Source organism: Tiliqua scincoides, chromosome 6 (genome assembly GCF_035046505.1).
Source record: "Tiliqua scincoides isolate rTilSci1 chromosome 6, rTilSci1.hap2, whole genome shotgun sequence".
In the NCBI taxonomy this organism is placed as follows: Eukaryota; Metazoa; Chordata; class Lepidosauria; order Squamata; family Scincidae; genus Tiliqua; species Tiliqua scincoides.
Genome location: NC_089826.1, coordinates 41,265,287 through 41,283,248, shown reverse-complemented (window position 1 = coordinate 41,283,248; position 17,962 = coordinate 41,265,287). Strand labels below are relative to the sequence as shown.

Below are 17,962 nucleotides of genomic sequence, written 5' to 3'. Positions count from 1 at the left end.
TGAGAGGAAGCCAATGACACCAGAATGGTCCTGATCCAATGAATGCAGCCTCCAAAAACACCTGAGAAGGAAGTACCTCCCTCCAAGCAGATGAATGCATTGAGCCCTATGGAAAGCAAAACTAAGCCTCATGGTTGTGTTTACTTGCAAGTAAGCAAACGTGCCTTGGCTGGTGTGGAAGATCAGGTGAAGAAGGGTGCAAGGCTACCAGAATGGTCCTGATCCTATGCACCTGCACCTAAACAAGTGCTCCAGAAGGCCGCCTCCTCCCCCCCCCCCTTAAAAAGGATCAAAACAGTGGCTTCAGCTGATACGGTGAACTTTTTGAGACTTGCAAAACCAGGTGGATCCTGACAGTGAACTGGTTTAAACAGAAGTTCTTAAATTGAACTGGGCACTGGGTGGGACTGAAAACCTTACTGATTTTGGAAAAGAGGGTGTTATTACAGGCAGGCTACAGAGGAAATTCAAGTGGTCATCCATGGCTGGCTTCTGCTTATTTAATCATGTGTTTTACTTTAATTATTTATACTTATTTATTTTAATTTGCCTGATGATCTCACTTCTACCATGACATCACTTCTGGTGGATCTTGGACAGATTGTCATTCTAAAAAGTGGGTCCCAGTGCTAAAAGTTTGAGAACTGCTGCAATAAGGTGTTAGAAAGTTGACACCCTGGGAAGTGTGTGTGTGATACCACTAGTGACCAAAATCACTAAAATCACAGTTTGGAGGAATAATACCATCATGTTATATATTAATCAGTGCGTAATTTCATGCAGAATGTGTTCTATCTTTGTTCTATCAAAACATACAGCTAAAAAACCAGTGGGGGTGGAGTGATGGTACATCACCACACCCACCACCTGGGGTGTTGCCCCGCCCACTGCATGGGGGTGATGCGCTGGCATCCCACACCGGCTGACGCAAACCCTAGTGATGCCACTGGTGGTTAGAGAGAGAATGATTGAAGGATTATCCGCTGGCTGCCCTCTCTCACATTAACATGGCTATTGTTAGTTGTCTTTTTTCCTTTAATTTAAAGGACCCTTCTCATCGCATTGAGATAAAACCTCAGGTGAAAAATCCGTGGACAATTAGGTTATATCTGTATTTGGGTCACCTTCATTTGACTGCAGCAGTGACACCCAAATGGCTTTAGCAAGGTTCATAATCTTGCTGCACACGCTTCTTAAAGGCCACACTTCTTAAGAGGCACTCAGACTTACGTGGGCCTTCAGAAGCATTACCTGTAATTATACCATGTGGTCAATATCTAATGCATTATCTAACTCATATATATCTAATGCAATATCTAACGCAATATCTAACGCATATATATATGCAAGCAGTACTCTTGGTGAAGGTGTTAAAGGTAGTGTCCAATCTTGCTAGTGTCTCACTTAACTGCCACACAAAACCACAAAGACTTTATGACCAGCCCCCCTATTCTTATGCTGCTCCACATACTTCTTGGCTTTCTAGCCAAGTTCTCCTACTGACCTGGCCTCCATATGTGACCAGTTCCAGCAGTGCTTGAGTGATCCTGTCATGTCACATTTGTTGTGCCAGCCTTCTGCTCATCCTTGGCCAATACCCCTGCATTTGCCTAACCTTGTTCCAAGTGAATTAACTCCATCTGCAATCCTTCAAGCTGAGTCTGCAAGCCAAGTGGAGGGGTGTGTACAGATCTGAGACAGAAAAAAAGCAAATTCATCCCAAACAGCCTATTCAGCAATTCTGTGGCTGAGCTGAAGCTTCAATCTCCCAAGTTCAAAACTGACCATTAGGGAGGGGTTATGGCTCAGTGAAAGAGCACAGGCTTTGCATACAGAAAGTCCCAGGTTCAGTCTATAGTTAAAGAGTTCTAATCGAGCACAACTGAGGTGTTGGTGGGATGCTGCAGATCAGGCCGCTTCATTTATTTACAGGCAGCACCATCTGATACCTTTTTACAAATAGTGAAATGAAGGCAATGCTCTTCCCTTGCCACCGGGCCAACGATTTTGTATATGGAGCCTGAGTGATAGGGCCTGGGTCACAGAGATCAAGGTGTCTAAGATCTCTTCATAACCTAATCTCACCCTATTGCTAGCGCAGAATTTATCTCTGGAAGACAGAGCAGCCCTGTTTGCAAACAGCCTACCAGGCATTGATTCACGTAATTGGATGCTATGATAACAGACAGTACAATTTAAGACCCAGTCAGTTGAAGCCATGAAACTGGATAACTAGAGCTGGATAAAGTTAGATAAGTGAGGATTTTCAGGAAAATCTCCAAATTATGAGCCCCACTGTAATGGAAGGAATTATTCTTACCCATCGTGATTCAGCTCCCAGAAGTTCCACTATCAACTTGCTGCACTCAGCCTGCACCAGAATCCAACACACACACGCGCGCACACGCACACACACACACACACACACACACACACACACACACACACACACACACACACACACACTATATCCTTGCACCTCACCCCATTCATCCAATCTGCCTTCCCTCTAATCTAAAGTACTAAAATGGCTGACTGGGAAACAGCTCATTATTGAATCAGGGATGATCTAATAGCAGTCTGACCTTCTTTATCAATAGGTGAATGCATCAAACATTATTATCGTATCTACCTGGTAAGATCTTGGCATTCCATCTCCTGAAACCCTTTGAAAAAAGACATTGTGAGCTACAGTCTTGCCACTTGTTTGTAACATGCCAGGGAGGTAACTTAGGCAGCTGTCACTGGTCAGCTTCGCTACTTCATCTGTGTGTCTTGATCCACCCTGTGAGGAGACCCTATGCAATCAAAAACAAGCACCTGCACCTGAAATCCAAGCCATGTGCAGGCTACCCCCATGTGTGAATCATCTATGTGTAGCTGCTTGCCACCAGTGGCATAGCTAATGATTATGTAGCCCGGTGCCAAATTCAGAATGATGCCCTGAAGTAATGTCACTCCCGGGCTTTTTAAAAAGTGAAAATTGGGGAAAACTCTGTCTCTTCCCCCCAGAAGCTCACCACCCACTTGCTCTGCTGTCTCCCTCCAGCCAGTGGCATAGCTTATCCGTACCTGGGGTTAAAGAAGATTTTGTAGCCCCCCCCCCAACAACAAAATCAAATTTAATTAAGTAAATAGATAAGTGTACCCCTTATGGGTTAGAGGCACTGTGCTGGGGTGAAGAGGGACAATATTCTCCCCTGCTAAATATAAGAGGAGCACCACCTGAAAGTGCCTGTTTATCCAGTTAGCAGGGGTAACTGTATTATGATACATAGAAATGAGAGCTGACACATATTAACACCTTATTAGTTCCATGCTGTATCATAATAACATCTTATTGGCTCTCAGAGCAATCAGTCTCATAGGTCAGTTTTGAGTTTAAGAAATCCACTTTTTGTTCCATAAAGCAGTTGTGTTTTCATTTTCTGGTTTATTGGCAATAACTTTTATTAGAATACAGATATTCCAATGAAGTTTGTTCCATTGCATTCTACATTAACTTACCTTTCTAATGATATATAACATGATGGTATTATTCACACATACCAATTTTTTAACAATTTTGGCCACTAGTGTCAAAATCAGCTTGTTGCCCCCCTAAAGCTTGTTGGCAGGTGCAACTGCTACACCCCCTTAGGTATGCCACTGCTTGCCATACTGATCCTGTATTTGTTTTGAAAATCACCTTACTGCAAACAGACCCAAAATGGTGTATAGTGGCATGGTGAAGAGGCCATAGATCAACGGGAGAGCACATGCTTTGCGTGTAGCAGATCCCACGTTCAATAACTGACATCACTGGACAGGGCTGGGAAAGACCCTTGTTTGAAACCCCAGAGAACTGCTTCCAGTCAGTGCAGATAATAATGAGCTAGATGGACCACTGATTGGCTGGGTACCAAGCAGTTTCTGAATGTGATGGATCTGTACAAGTGGCTATGCATGAATAGCTTGTTCAAGTGCCTCCCCCCCTCCCCCAAGGGCTGATAGTCCTAGTTGGGTATTATCTGACTAACCAGTTGCATCCCAAGAATTGGTAAATTCTACTTGGAATGGACATGCATTTTTCAGTGCAGGTTGGGCATCCCTTATCTGAAGTCCTTGAAACCAGAGGTGTTTGGATGTCAGATTTTTCTGTATTTTGGAATACTTGCATATACGTAATGAGCAGGGACATGAAGTGCGGGGGCAGCAGGTGAGGCAGAACCACCCCATTGTAGTTCGTGGAGAAGCACTGTCGCTGCCCCACCTGCTTATACCCAAGGAGGCTCTGCTTACACCTGAGAAAGCAGGTGTAAAGAGAGCCTCCTTGGGTGTAAGCAGGCAGTTTCACTGACAATGACAGAGCAGTTCTGCTTCACCTGCTGCCCCCACACCGCATGTCCCTGGTAATGAGAGATCTTGGGGATGGGGCCCAAGTCTAAACACAAAATTCATTTCTGTTTCATATGCCCCTTATACATATAGCCTGAAGGTAAGTTTATACAATTTTTAAAAATAATTTTGTGCATGAAACAAGGTTTGTGCATGACACACAGTTTGTGATTTTATGGCTGTCGGCAAAAAAGTAAAAAAAAAAAAAAAGGTCATGTTGGCGCTCAAAAAAGTTCCACAATTTGTAATATTCCATATTTCAGAATTCTGGATAAGGGGTACTCAACCTGTATTTTGATTTATTTAAAACAATACTTCCTATAAACAGTTTGGAGATTTTTCAAGACAGACAACTACAGGATCTGTTTTACTTGTCAATGCTAGCAGGACAGGGAGCTGTTCGCAAAATGTCTCCCAGTACCACTTTGTGTTTGTATTGCAATTAGTGCTTTTGCCCAACCAGACAGAAGGAATCCCCAAGCCCATTTTGGCTTGCTTACGTGGAGAATGCCAGGCATTTCTGCACAAGATCCCAGCCTGACGTGGGACTGTTTCCAAAGCTTGGGAGCCTCTGGTAGAGTGTGCAGCAAGCTCTCCATGTGCCCACATAGAAGCCTGACTAAATATCTTGGCAAGGCTGCAGCACATCTTATTGCCCAAAGGAATCGGCTAGGTGATGTGCAGCATCTGGAACCTGTAGTTTTTAATTAACTTTATGATTATTTAGCATCATTATAGCATGTTCGGGATTGTTGCCTTGTGCCTGCCCTTAATCAACTTGGCATGGCTGTCAGTTCAGAAGCAGTTCAGCAGGCAAAAGAATATCCCAGCGCAATTTAAATAGCACAAAGAAGACAAAGTTTGTAAAAACAGGAGTTTGTCAGATTGATGAACAACAGCAATGTGCGCCTGTCACAAAGCGCTTCTGCGAATGTACGCTCCTTAATTTTTTTCCAACTCTCTCCTGCCTCCAGTTGTCATGTGTGTGGATTTGAAACCGAGATGAATGTCCAGTTTGTCAGTCATATGTCGCTTCATGTGGATAAAGAACAGTGGATGTTTTCTATTTGCTGCACAGCCTGTGAATTTGTTACCATGGAAGAATCGGAGATGAAGTCTCATGTCACCACCAAGCATGCAGGTGATAACCCATCTCTCATTCTTTCCAACATCTCCATTCAGAGTTTGGCTGGTGCCATCTTAGGACCCAATCCTATCCAATTTTCCAGCGCCAGTGCAGCTGTGCCAATGGGCTAAACTGGGTTTAACATTCCTTCCCCATCATGTGTTTAAAAATACATAGTTTATTGCTGATACTTTATCATTCCATTTCTTCTTTGATTTAGTGTGATTTTTAAATAGCTGACAGCCCAATCCTATCCACACTTTCCTGGGAGTAAGCCCTATTAACTCAAATGGGACTTGCCTCTGAGTAGACATGCATAGGACTGGGCTGTGAAGCTTCTGTGTGAAGAGTTTTTGAGTGCCTCCATTAGATGAGAGAATCCACAGCCTACTAGACACCTCTTTGCACTTCATACATGTGACTGCATTTTCAAATGCTTAAAATAATGTAATGTAGGAATCTCCAAATTATCTCTTGGAAGTACAACTAGTAGCCTTATAGCTTGTAATAGCTTATAGCTTATAGCTAGAAATAACGTAGTGAACTTTGCACATTTTTATTAATGGAAACAGTGATGCTTTTGCAAGTTCTTTTTTAGCAACAGACCAACAACTTTCCTTCTCCCCACTATTTGGTGTGTTCAGAAAAGATCTGTGGCAGATAGTCAGGGACATGGGAACTCCATGGAAGTGTTGGGACATGGGAACTCCTTCTTCCAGGAAAGAACTCACCCCCCTCCTGGACCTGATCTGCCCTTCTCCCACCCTGCAACTGCCCCATTCTACCCAACCTTTCTCCTGTTCTGCTCTTCAACCATCCACCAGCACATAGGAGGCTGTTCCAGCCTTCTTGCCAGTGGCCTGACCGCACACACAGGTAGAGGCTGTTTTGCAACTGCCATAAAGCAGCCTCCACTGATGCAACACATGTTATGCCGGTACTCAACCAGCATAGGATTGGACTGAAAGCCACACCAATTGCAATCTATAGGTGCTTTAGGGCACAATCCTAACCAGGTCTACTCAGAAGTAAGTCCTATTTTGTTCAGTGGGGCTTACTCTCAGGAAAGTATGGTTAGGATTGCAGCCTTAATTTTTTTTTTTTGTAAAAGCAGCATCTATAAGGATTTTACCAGGAAACAAAACCAACCCATGCATTAAGATAAAGTACCTAACAAAAAGACCAATCCAGTTCTATTCATGGAAAACTAGTCTCGCAGAACATCTGTTGCCTCTCTGGAAAATCTTCATGCGTAACGAAAGAAGCTTAGAGGGATTGGATGAGCCTCACGACCTGCATGCAGATGCATGAGGAAGACTGCTTCTGCTCATGTATCCCCCTGACTGAATTGGGACATGTGTTTTTGTGATTCTGGTACTTGTAAACAAATTAATATTTGGGATTGATTAACTTGTTTTCTCCATAGGTGAAGAGAGGAAGACACCCAGTGACTCAAACAGCCCTTCTTCATCCTCCCTGTCGGCTCTTAGTGATTCTGTCAACAGCAAAGAAGATACAGAGATCAGCCCCAAATCTAAGGGCTCAACCAACCTGCTAGTTATTTCCGTAGTGCCTGGTAGCCAGACCTTATTAAATACGGAAGAGAAATCAGAGAAAGGTAAAACACTGGTGCCGTGGATGCACACTCACTTGCTGCACTTACACAAGGCTCTGGTGTGTGACTTCAGGTGCTAGTGTCTATGATTTTCCTTTCACAGGTTTTGAATGTGTTTTCTGTAACTTTGTCTGCAAAACAAAAAACATGTTTGAGCGCCATTTGCAAATCCACCTGATTACAAGGATGTTTGAATGTGATGTGTGCCACAAGTTCATGAAGACTCCTGAGCAATTATTGGAGCACAAGAAGTGCCACACTGTCCCCACCGGTGGGCTCAAGTAAGGAAAGCAAGTACACAAACTTTTACTGTGTTAAGTATCTCAAATATTGTGGGGATAGAAACAAAGCATCAAGGGCTTGAATGGGATTCATTTCTGTCTGAGGAGCCAGAATCAGGGATGTTGACTCTGAAAATTGTTTTTAACATTCATTAGTTAGCAAAATTCCAGTGCTCTGTGGCTAAGTGTTAACAGTACTGTTCAGTAGTAGGTAACACAAATACCCCAGATGCATCAGGCTATCCACAGTACTTGCAAGCCTTTTATAAATGCCAGTTGTGACTGCGTAACATCATCATAGTCGAATAACAATGAATTGCAAAAAATTAGTAATCTAGACCAGCAGCTTTCAAACTTTTGGGTTTTCGAGAGCCCTTTACACTCGGAAAAGGATTCTCAGGGAGCCCTGCTGGGGCATGAGTGAGGCCTTGGGGAGCCCCAGAGTACTGGCACATGTGCAGAGAGGCTCAGTGCCAAGCCCAAAACTGAATACCAACAAAGAGCCTGCACAGGAGGGGAATGAGGAAGGAGAGCTATGGATAGGTAAGGCAGAGGGACAGACCAGCGAACCAGGCAGGTAGCAGCAACTTATGATGTACTCATGGAGTTCTTGAGAGGGTCTTAGGGAGCCCAGTGCTCCTAGGAGCACACTTTGAGAAGCACTGATCTAGAGTCTCATGTTTGTCAGGACTCAGATATTCCCCCTGCCACCCACCCACCCACACACACACAGACACACAAACTTCTATCAGTAAATGGTCCAGTGACACAGGATGGGGAAGAATTGGGTCAGAAACCACTGCAGAAGAGATACTCTCAAGCAACCACCCTACTACAAAAGGGGGGCTCAAGAGCTCAGCGATTTTTTGTCTTGAAGCAGCAGAAGGGTTACCAACTCCACCAGAACCACTGACTGTGGAATATGCCATGACTCTCTAAGCTCAAGCAGTCTCTCTCTCTAGTAGAGTTTGAGTCACCCAACTTACTAAAGTTCTCACTTAGCTCCAGACTGTTGCTGGAGCAACATTCCAAACTCTTTGTTTCTTGGTTTCTTTGATGCCAGCCACAGAGTGAGCTGTCCGTGGTTCTGACCAGCTACGACCTACACTGGATCCTTGCTCTGTAGGCCTCTGCACCCTTACAGGCTCTCGACTTGAACAGAACACATGTGCGTATGCACAAATTTCCTATGTGTAGTGCTGTCTCCTTCAGGCCAATGGAAAGGGCAACATTACACACAAAGGGTTATACTGTCTTTGAAATGAATGGGGTAGTCTTTATGGGCAGGAGAGGTGGGGAGCATTGGGTACTCTCATTTGTAGCAGATCGCTAATTGAAGCATGAATATTTAGGAGATTTGTTGATATATTTATCATTCCACATCATCCATGTGATGCACAAGACCAAGCATTTGCAGCTGATGCCACTTTGCTGTAGCTGCTAGTTTTGTCAGTATTATTCAAACCTTGCTACATCAAATATGTTTATGGATGTGGCTGTTTCAAATACGTATCTATTTCTACTTTTATTTCAACTTTTCTTCCTCTTTTATATTTTAAATAAAAGTAAAGGGTATGAAGGCATTTTTAAAACCATAAACATGATGCTTAATGTCAAAAAAAATGTGCATCTTACCATAAGTTACTGACACAAATATTTTTGCACTGAATTTGAGATTCAGGATTGAGAGTATGTGTGCTCCTTAAAACAAAGATACCGCTTAGGACCCAATTCTATCCAATTTTCCAATGCCCGTGCAGTCATGCCAATGGGGCATACACTGCATCCTGCATGGTGGGGCAGTCACAGAGGCCTTCTCATGTTATGGAAACATTTGTTCCCTTACCTCAAGGCTGTGTTGCAGCTGCACTGTTGATGGAAAATTGGATAGGATTGGGCCCTTAGTTCACAACAGGATTTGGATGTAGGCTCATTCAGTCTCATTGACTACCTGAATTAAGTTTAGGGTCAAATCTTATGCAGTTTTCCAGTGACGGTATAGCCATGCCGACAAGACTTACTGCAGTAGGTAAACAGTCATGGAGGCCTTCTCTGGGTAAGGGAACATTTGTTCCCTTTCCTTAGGGCTGCATTATGGTTGCACCAGCACTAGAAAGTTGGATAGGATTGAGCCCTTAGTTACTGATTTGCTGGGTTGTGGATTGGACTGCCAATCTATTAAAAAGGGGAAACAATCCAAATAAAATTAAGAATTATCATAGTTTTAATTTCAGTGGGAGAGACATTACTATCACAATCCTAGGCATGTTTACTCAGAAGTAAGTGCCATAGTATTCAATGGGACCTGCTCCCTGAAAAATGTGTATAGAATTGCAACCTAAGGGCCCAATCCTAAAAAAAAGCCTCCACTGCAGATGAAGCTGTGCCAACAGAGCATATGCTGCATCCATCAGGAGGAGGCAGTCCATAAGTCTCTTGAACACAAAAGGAAGTTTTCATTCCCCTACCATGGGGACCCCAATGGGTCTCCTTGGATCTGCACCAGGTATTTTGTAAAACTGAGGAGAGTGATTTGAGGAAGGAAGGAACTCAGGATACTGGTGCACATGAGTACTATCAGTAACTAATCTCTCCCTACCTCATTCCTTCCACCCTTTGCTGCCAGCTTATCTATGCTGCTGGCAGGAGTCCTCCCTACCAGTGCATGCATGATGCCGCCAGCCTGTATCACTGGTGGACTTGTTGCACACTCTGGCTGAACATCACTTCCATTAGCAGAATGCACATTCTACCAGCAGGCTGGACTGTTAGGATCATCTGCCCATCTTCCATTGACAAAAATTTGAATTGTGCCTATAGGTACACTTTTTGTAAGGATATTTGATCCTCACTAGTATCCTTACCAAAAGGATATTCCCTAATGAGTTTGAAGTGAAAACTGGAACACACACACACACACACACACTTAGCCCAAGGCACGCTGATTATTATTACATAGATCTGCTTAATGGGACATTTTGGCAGAATCTGGGCAGTGAAGTTTGTTTTGGATGGGAGCATTCCAGCTGACTGAAAAGCTGCATGTGAGATAGAAGATTAACCTGTGGGATTGCCATTTCCTTTCCAGGCTTGGGCAAGGGGGCACTTCCAGTAGCAGTTAGAAATACAGAGCAGTGTGTGCAGAAATGCAAGCTTCACATATTAGTACATGAATATATGCACATGTGTGAACAGACAAACATGCTAGAGTCTCAGTCACAAGCATATAAAAACTGGGGTAGCTTAGAGCTGCTTTTCTTTTTCGTTTCTTTTTTTTAAGAAAACTTCAGATGTACTTTCTACATTGCTGTAACTATTATTTTTCTCCCTCTTCTCCACCAGCTTAGGGCCAAATCCTATCCAATTTTCCAGTGCCAGTGCAGCTGTGCCCATGAGGCATGCACTGCATCCTGCGGTGGGGAGGCAGTCACAGAGGCCTCCTCAAAGTATGGGAACATGCATTCTCTTCCCTCAGGACTGCATTGCAGCTGCACTGGAACTGGAAAGTTGGATATGATTGGGCCCATAGGCTGCAATCCTATACACACTTTCCTGGGAGAAAGGCCACTGAATACAATGGGACTTACTTCTGAGAAGCTATGTTTAGGATTGTGTTCTTATACCGTTACATTACTGTACAAACTTACTCCTTACTGAGAGCTGAATTAATCTTAAATACTTTCATTGTGAAATACTGAAAATCTTCAGATTTCTTCAGTAATATTATAAGTGTATTTATAGTAAATATTCAGATTATTTATAAAATATTTAAGTCCCTTAAAGTACTCAAGATGACATTATACAAGTGAGGGACCAGCCTTATCCAACTTTCCAGTGCCAATGCAGCCCCAAGATAAGGGAACAAATGTTCCCTTACCCCGAGGAGGCCTCTGTGACTGTCCCCTCACCACCACAGGATGAGGTGCACACCTCATTGCATGGCTGCATCAGCACTGGAAAGTTGGATAGGACTGGGCCCAGAGTTGTTCACAACTTAAAAACATGCAGACATCATCTTGGAAATAGCAATATGCACGAATAGACCCCTGGGTGTCCCCAAAGTGGCTCTATGGCCATAATGAAAGCTAGTCATATATATATATGTCCTTGACCCCAATCCCAATTTGCTGTAGTCACTCACAGCAAAGTGTTGGCTGGAATAAGTGGCCCAAGATGAAGAATATCCCTCACATGGACAGATACAGCCATTAAGGTCAATACAAACTGGATTTGCATTATTTTCTGAATTTACACTTGCATTACAGATCTCCCTTGTTGGCTCAGGGTGCCCATTTCTTAAACTGTCCACATTTTAAGAGAAGCAATCCGCAGTAGTTTACCCCCCAAAAAACTTCAATTGTATTATATCTCCATATACACATTGTACAGTACATTATATTTTTTTCATTATAGGAGAAGCTGGCCACAGTCATTTTATGTCTTAAACAGTATGAAACTAAGTTACAGGTTCTATATTAAGCAAAGCATGCTCAGTTCTAAATATACTATGTAGGTGAACTTTTAACAGGGGAAGGTGGGATGTAAAGAATTAAAATTATAATAATAATATAAGACTATATTGTACTTGTATCGGCTGAGGTTAAAAAAATCAGTTAAATCTTTTTGGTTTTTTATAGCCATAGATTGAAACAGAATGATTGAAATTAATCCATTTCTACTCAACCCACAGGTGTATACATTTAATCCCTTTTGCATATATGCAATGTTGGGCAGAAATGGCTTAATGGAATGGAAAATATTTGGAGTTTCTAGACCCCAGTGTCACTAACTCTGTGGTTTTTGGTAGGTGCCCATTCTGCATTTACTCCACCAACCGTCCAGCAGCAATGGAATGCCATTTGAAGACCCACTACAAAATGGAGTACAAGTGCCGAATCTGCCAGGCTGTGAAAGCCAACCAGTTGGAGCTGGAAATGCACATCCGGGAGCATCGCCTTGGCAACCATTACAAGTGTGATCAGTGCGGCTATCTTTCAAAGACGGCCAACAAGCTGATTGAGCATGTGCGCGTACACACTGGGGAGCGCCCATTTCACTGTGACCAGTGCAGCTACAGCTGCAAACGCAAAGACAATCTCAACCTGCACAAGAAGCTCAAGCATGCTCCGCGCCAGACTTTCAGCTGCGAGGAGTGCCTCTTCAAGACCACCCACCCTTTTGTCTTCAGCCGCCATGTGAAGAAGCACCAAAACGGGGACTGCTCCGAAGAGGAGAAGAAGGGCCAGGGGGCAACCTCCAAGGAAGCCAGCCCTCTCCTGGCTGCCAACAGTTCCCGAAGCCTCTTGTCACCCCTCTCAGTGATGTCTGCCTCCCAGGCTCTGCAGACAGTGGCCATGTCAGCTGCTCATAGTGGCGGGGCAGAGTCCAACCTGGCACTTAGGGCCTTGGCCATCAACGGCACTTCCCTGTGCTTTGACAAGTATCGAAACTCTGAGTTTGCCCACCTCATTCCCTTGACCATGTTTTTCCCCAAGAACCACTTTGATATCACATTCCATCCACCCAGACTACAGACTGTACGCCTGGGAGACACTTCGCCGAAGCACTCCTTCCTTGCCTATCTTGGACTAACAGAAAGGGCAGAAACTGTCTGAGGGCAGTCGTATTCTGTACCAAAAATGCCCCCCACCCCTCAACAGACACCCGGCAGGTATATGCATTGCTGCAAACCATATACCCAAGAGGTATGGCTGGCTGAACATTGTACTATAGATCATTAGTAGTAAGGTATAGGAAAAAAAATGGCTCTGTGTGTCTCCTTAATGCATTGACATGAAGGCTGCTTTGTTAAATCTTCAGAGAGGTGACCTCCTGCATATGTCTACCTTCAGAGGCATGTTCCCAGTACTCTTATCTAAGAAACTGTTTTGTCTTGTTTTAAGCTGAACAAGAGTGTCCTTAATGGCAATCAGCACTTGCTAAGAATACATATTGATGCATTTTCCTTTGGGTTTCTGAGTGTGAGCATGTCTGAAAGAGAGTCAGTGTGCCATGACATTGCTTTTGCACATCCTTTTCTACTGGCTTATTTAATATGAACACATGAAGCTGCCTTATGCTGAGTCAGACCATTGGTCCATCCAGCCCAGTGACTGGCAGTGGCTCTCCAGAGTCTCAGGCCAAGGCCTTTCCTAGAACTCGCTACCTGAGTTCCTTCAACTGGAGATGCTGAGGACTGAACCTGGGAAACGTATACATGCAAAGCATGTGTGCCACCAATGAGCTATGGCCCCATCTCCTTGCAATGATTATTGCAGTTCTCTGCGTTCACCTCCTTGCCTGCTCCTCTTTTATCAGAATGTGGAAACAGTAATGCTTGGTTGAAGAATTGGCATACCACTCAGTGCTGCATATGATGTGCTATGGCATTGTTGTTACCTTGGCCTCAGCTCTGAGCAACTGACAATCAAGGTTACACTAGAAGAGAGAAAATTACGTTTTGTCTGGCATGGTGTGGGGTGTTTCACATGTTTTTCTACACAGAAATTATCTCAGTATAGGTAAATGCGTGTAGTGACTGGTTTTCCACTGTATGCACAGATTGAGTTGCCGTTGTGCATCTGTGCTGCCTGGTGGAAAAATTCATGTCATAAAGTATCACTCTTGCTCCTCTTGAAACAATACAGTGATACATGCACTTTTCCAAATGGAGATTATCTCTATGAAGAAAAACTGTAACCTGTGAAGCAGTCCTGAACAGACTATATCAGTGGTTCTCAAACTTTTAGGGAGATTTACTCCCTAAGGAAGTCTTTGCAAGGGAAGGGCATGGACAGCAATGCGATCCCCAGAATCACATCACTAAGAGGAGATGAGGGGGGTGTGCTTTCACCTACTTTTACTAATTCCAGGCTGCTGGAGGTGTGGGGAGCTCCACGCAGCCCTCTGCAGGGCTCTCCAATGCTTGGAACATTGAGAAATAAGCAAATGAAAAGCAATGCAAAGAGGAAGTGCTTTTCACCTTCTTATTTCTCAACATTCCAAGCATTGGGGAGCCCTGCCGAGGGCTGTGTGGAGCTCCCCACACCTTTTGCAGCCGCCAGCAATTCGGAATTAGTAAAAGTAGGTGAAAGCACACACACCCTCGCCCCCCTTAGCAACACAATCCCCAGGATCACATTGCTGCCCTCGCCCTTTCTCCCGCCCCTTAAAGGGATGGGGGACCCTTTACACAAACTGGTAGATTGTGACCCACCAGTTTGAGAACCACTGCACTATATGATAGACAAAACAAGTATGTGAAAAACAAGTACATTTCAACCATGCACAAGGTCCGATTCTTCAGTTATACTCATGTAACTTGTTGTCTTGTGTGCTCCTTGAGGCATCTGGTGGGCCACTGTGAGATACAGGAAGCTGGACTAGATAGGCCTTTGGCCTGATCTAGCAAGGCTCTTCTTATGTATCTCAGAGCTACTTTGTACAATACCTTTTGTACCTTACAGATACCAAGCATCAGTTTTAAACCGCAGGCATGCATTGCATTTAAACCACAGCTTTGCTCAAAGAAATACTTGGAGGCAGGAGCCTGATTTTGTCCCCACTGCACTTATGTGAGTAAAACACATTTGCACCATTTACAACTGATGCAAGGCTGAGTACAAAAGAGTTTTTTTGCAAAGAAGCCCTAAAATCAGTTATTAAAACTACACAATCTCAGTCTGTATTAATGCAGTGTATACCTTGGTTTGCAAAGACAAGAGTGGATAAAATTCTACAGTGATTAAATCCAGGAAAGGGTTTTTTTTTTTATAAAGGAAGGTTTTTGGAAAACTCTGGGTATAAATGCTCAGACTAAATAAAGGCAGGTTTTGCACAGTGCTTGAGTCTTGCACTAATATGTTTCTCACTTGCAAAAAAAGAAAAGAAAGTGTAGAAGGTAAAAACATTTCTTTTGTGGACTGAAGAAATATCAGATTGTATATTTGAAAAATTGACGGCAAGTTCTTTTAAATGTCAAGACACAAAGGTGCTGTTTAAACATATGGTTCTCTTTTATATGCCCAACTTTCAGCTCTATTTGCAAATGTTGTGTCCCTGTACACATTACTTTTCATGTTATATGTAATCCTTTATATCATTTTGTTAATGCCTACTTAAGTATACTCTTCTAGGAAGCTAACTTTATATTTTCTTAAAGCTCTTACTTTGTGGTCATTAAAATGACATAAATATGGCACTTTATTGCAGGAAGAAGAAAATGTTGCATTCCTAACAGAAGATCTAAGTTTTAAACTTTTCCCCCCAATTTTTTTTTCTTCTCACTGATGCACTGAAGTTTGTTGTGTATCATTATCACATCCAGCTTCCTTCACTAAACACATACATAGGAAGAAATTCAGATCTGGGTGCATGTTACAATACCAGAAACTGTTTACAATAGAGTACAAGAAGGAAGAATCCCTATATATTAACAAGTTGTCATGTTCAAGTAAAATATCTGCTAATTAGAGTCCATACAATAGTTTAACCAGCATGTGGCCTCACCTAGTTTAAGGTATTTCAGAAAAATAAGTCATTATTGATTCTGACACATGCATCTGGGGGGGGGGGCTGTTCATTGCACTTGACTCTATTAAAGTTACTGTTTGGGACTTATCGGATGGGTTGCCTTGCTGGCAGCTGTTTTTGGGTCAGTACATTAGGCTCAGTCTCATGGCAACAGCATTCCTGCTCAAGTTGTAATGGCAAAATAACAGTGCCTGACAATAGTCACTATCACCAGTGTCACATAGCTTCATCAGACAAATGGCACAGGAACAGGAGAGGAGGCTGTGATGGAGGAAGGACTGAAAATGCTCCAGCTACATAGGATAGCATCCTAAGAGGATATAAGCAATGCAACTGTATGCAAGAGATGTCCCTCTTGTACACCGTTGTTGCAATGCAATAAGGTGAGATGCTGAAGAACATGACAGACTGACCCACTTCCCTCATCCATTATGCTGCTCTAGCTATATGAGCAGACACACACAGCTTGCTTTCCTATCTAAGCTATTTCTGTCGGGTTTAGGGGTACCTATTTTGATATAATCTTGATTCATTTAATTAACTGCAGTCATGCCATTGAATGGAATGAGCTGAATTGCATCCTCTGCAAGTTAAGTCTAAGACAAGAGAATCCTGCAGGGGAACTTACTAAAAGGGCATTTACAGTGAAGAATGAAATGACTAAGGGCCCCATCCTATCCAACTTTCCAGCACTGGTGCAATCGCAATGCAGCCCCCAGGTAAAGGAACAAATGTTCCCTGACCTTGAGGAGGCCTCCACCACAGGATGCAGTGCACGTTCCATTGGCATGGCTATACCAGCATTGGAAAATTGGATAGGATTTGGCTCTGACTTCATTTACAGTATGAAGCTTATTCCTATAAGCAATGGCTGCTGTCATTAACTAAATATATTCAGGTTGTTTTGGGCTAAAACTCCAAACAATCAAACAGGGACCCTGTCGCAAAGAAAATACAAATGGTTTGTCCATGCGCATAAGAATGTTAAAGGAATATTTTCTGTAAACCAAATGGTGCAATATACATAGGACCTTCAAGGAATGAGAGTGTTATGATGCTGTAAGCAACCTATTGCCTTGGGTTTAACCATTTTCCTTTGTATTTGTCTGTCATAGTAATGCTTAATGTAATTGGGCAGCTTTATTTAGCACTTTGGACATTGAATTATTTCTGTAAGGCTAGTTATACATGTTTTCTGAGTGAGAGAGAAAAAATGCATCTGGAGGTGTTTTTATTTTTTTAAGAAAAAAAATATACAGTATTTATCAAAGCCCTTGCATATACAATAATTGATTTGCTGTTTGAAGCTGAAGAAAGGAATGCTCCATATAATCCTTTGCTTGTGAAAACACTAGCATTTCTCTCAATACTCTCACTTTGTATCTGCTTTTTCATGATGCATTCTTGACAATAAGCTGGTTTCTTGTTTTCCATCCAGTAATTTGGTTACGTTCTCAGCACTTTTCTTGCTTCCCCCTGTCCTTTTTAACTTGCTGTATCATATTCCAATATCACACTGTCACAGTTTGTGTACATTAATGGAAATTTGTATTGTATAAAGCTTTTTTGCATTATAAGGCTGTACAGGGTCATTTTGACAGTAACTGGTATACTGTATTTCTTTGCATCTTACGTTGCATTGCCAATTTCTAGTGTATCCAGTTTGGAAGTATATATACTCTAATTAAAGACAAAATTGGCTATACTCTGGCATTATTGTCTCTCCTTTCTATTGTTTTAGTAGGTAATGCTGACATTTATGTGAAATGCTGACGCTTGCCTAGAGTAATTGCCTCTGGTAGCTAGCAGAAGTAGAAAAACAGAAATATAAAGGGTCAGGGTTAAACCCTGATAAATTTTTATTTATATTTCTTGGGTGGGGTGTGATGCCACTTTCAGTGCATGGCCACCACATAATATATAAATATTTTGAATAAATAAAATAGTGTTTTTCCATTAACATTCAAAGTGGTTTTCCATAAACATTCCTCAAAAGTTGATTTTAAAAAAACCAAAACAAAATCATTTTAG

The 17,962-nt window shown here is 42.6% G+C and overlaps 1 protein-coding gene across 2 annotated transcripts in view; it reads left to right on the top strand.

Moving 5' to 3' along the window:
* Positions 1-17,626, top strand: part of ZNF827 (zinc finger protein 827) — a 153,081-nt gene extending 135,455 nt beyond the window's left edge. For both annotated transcript variants that reach the window (XM_066632635.1, XM_066632634.1), the window contains 4 exons: positions 5,352-5,518; positions 6,930-7,121; positions 7,222-7,399; positions 12,207-17,626. In XM_066632635.1, coding sequence (XP_066488732.1) covers positions 5,352-5,518; positions 6,930-7,121; positions 7,222-7,399; positions 12,207-13,014 — 1,345 coding nt within the window. In that variant the 3' untranslated portion in view covers positions 13,015-17,626. The remainder of the gene's footprint in view (positions 1-5,351; positions 5,519-6,929; positions 7,122-7,221; positions 7,400-12,206) is intronic.
* Positions 17,627-17,962: the final 336 nt, after the last annotated feature.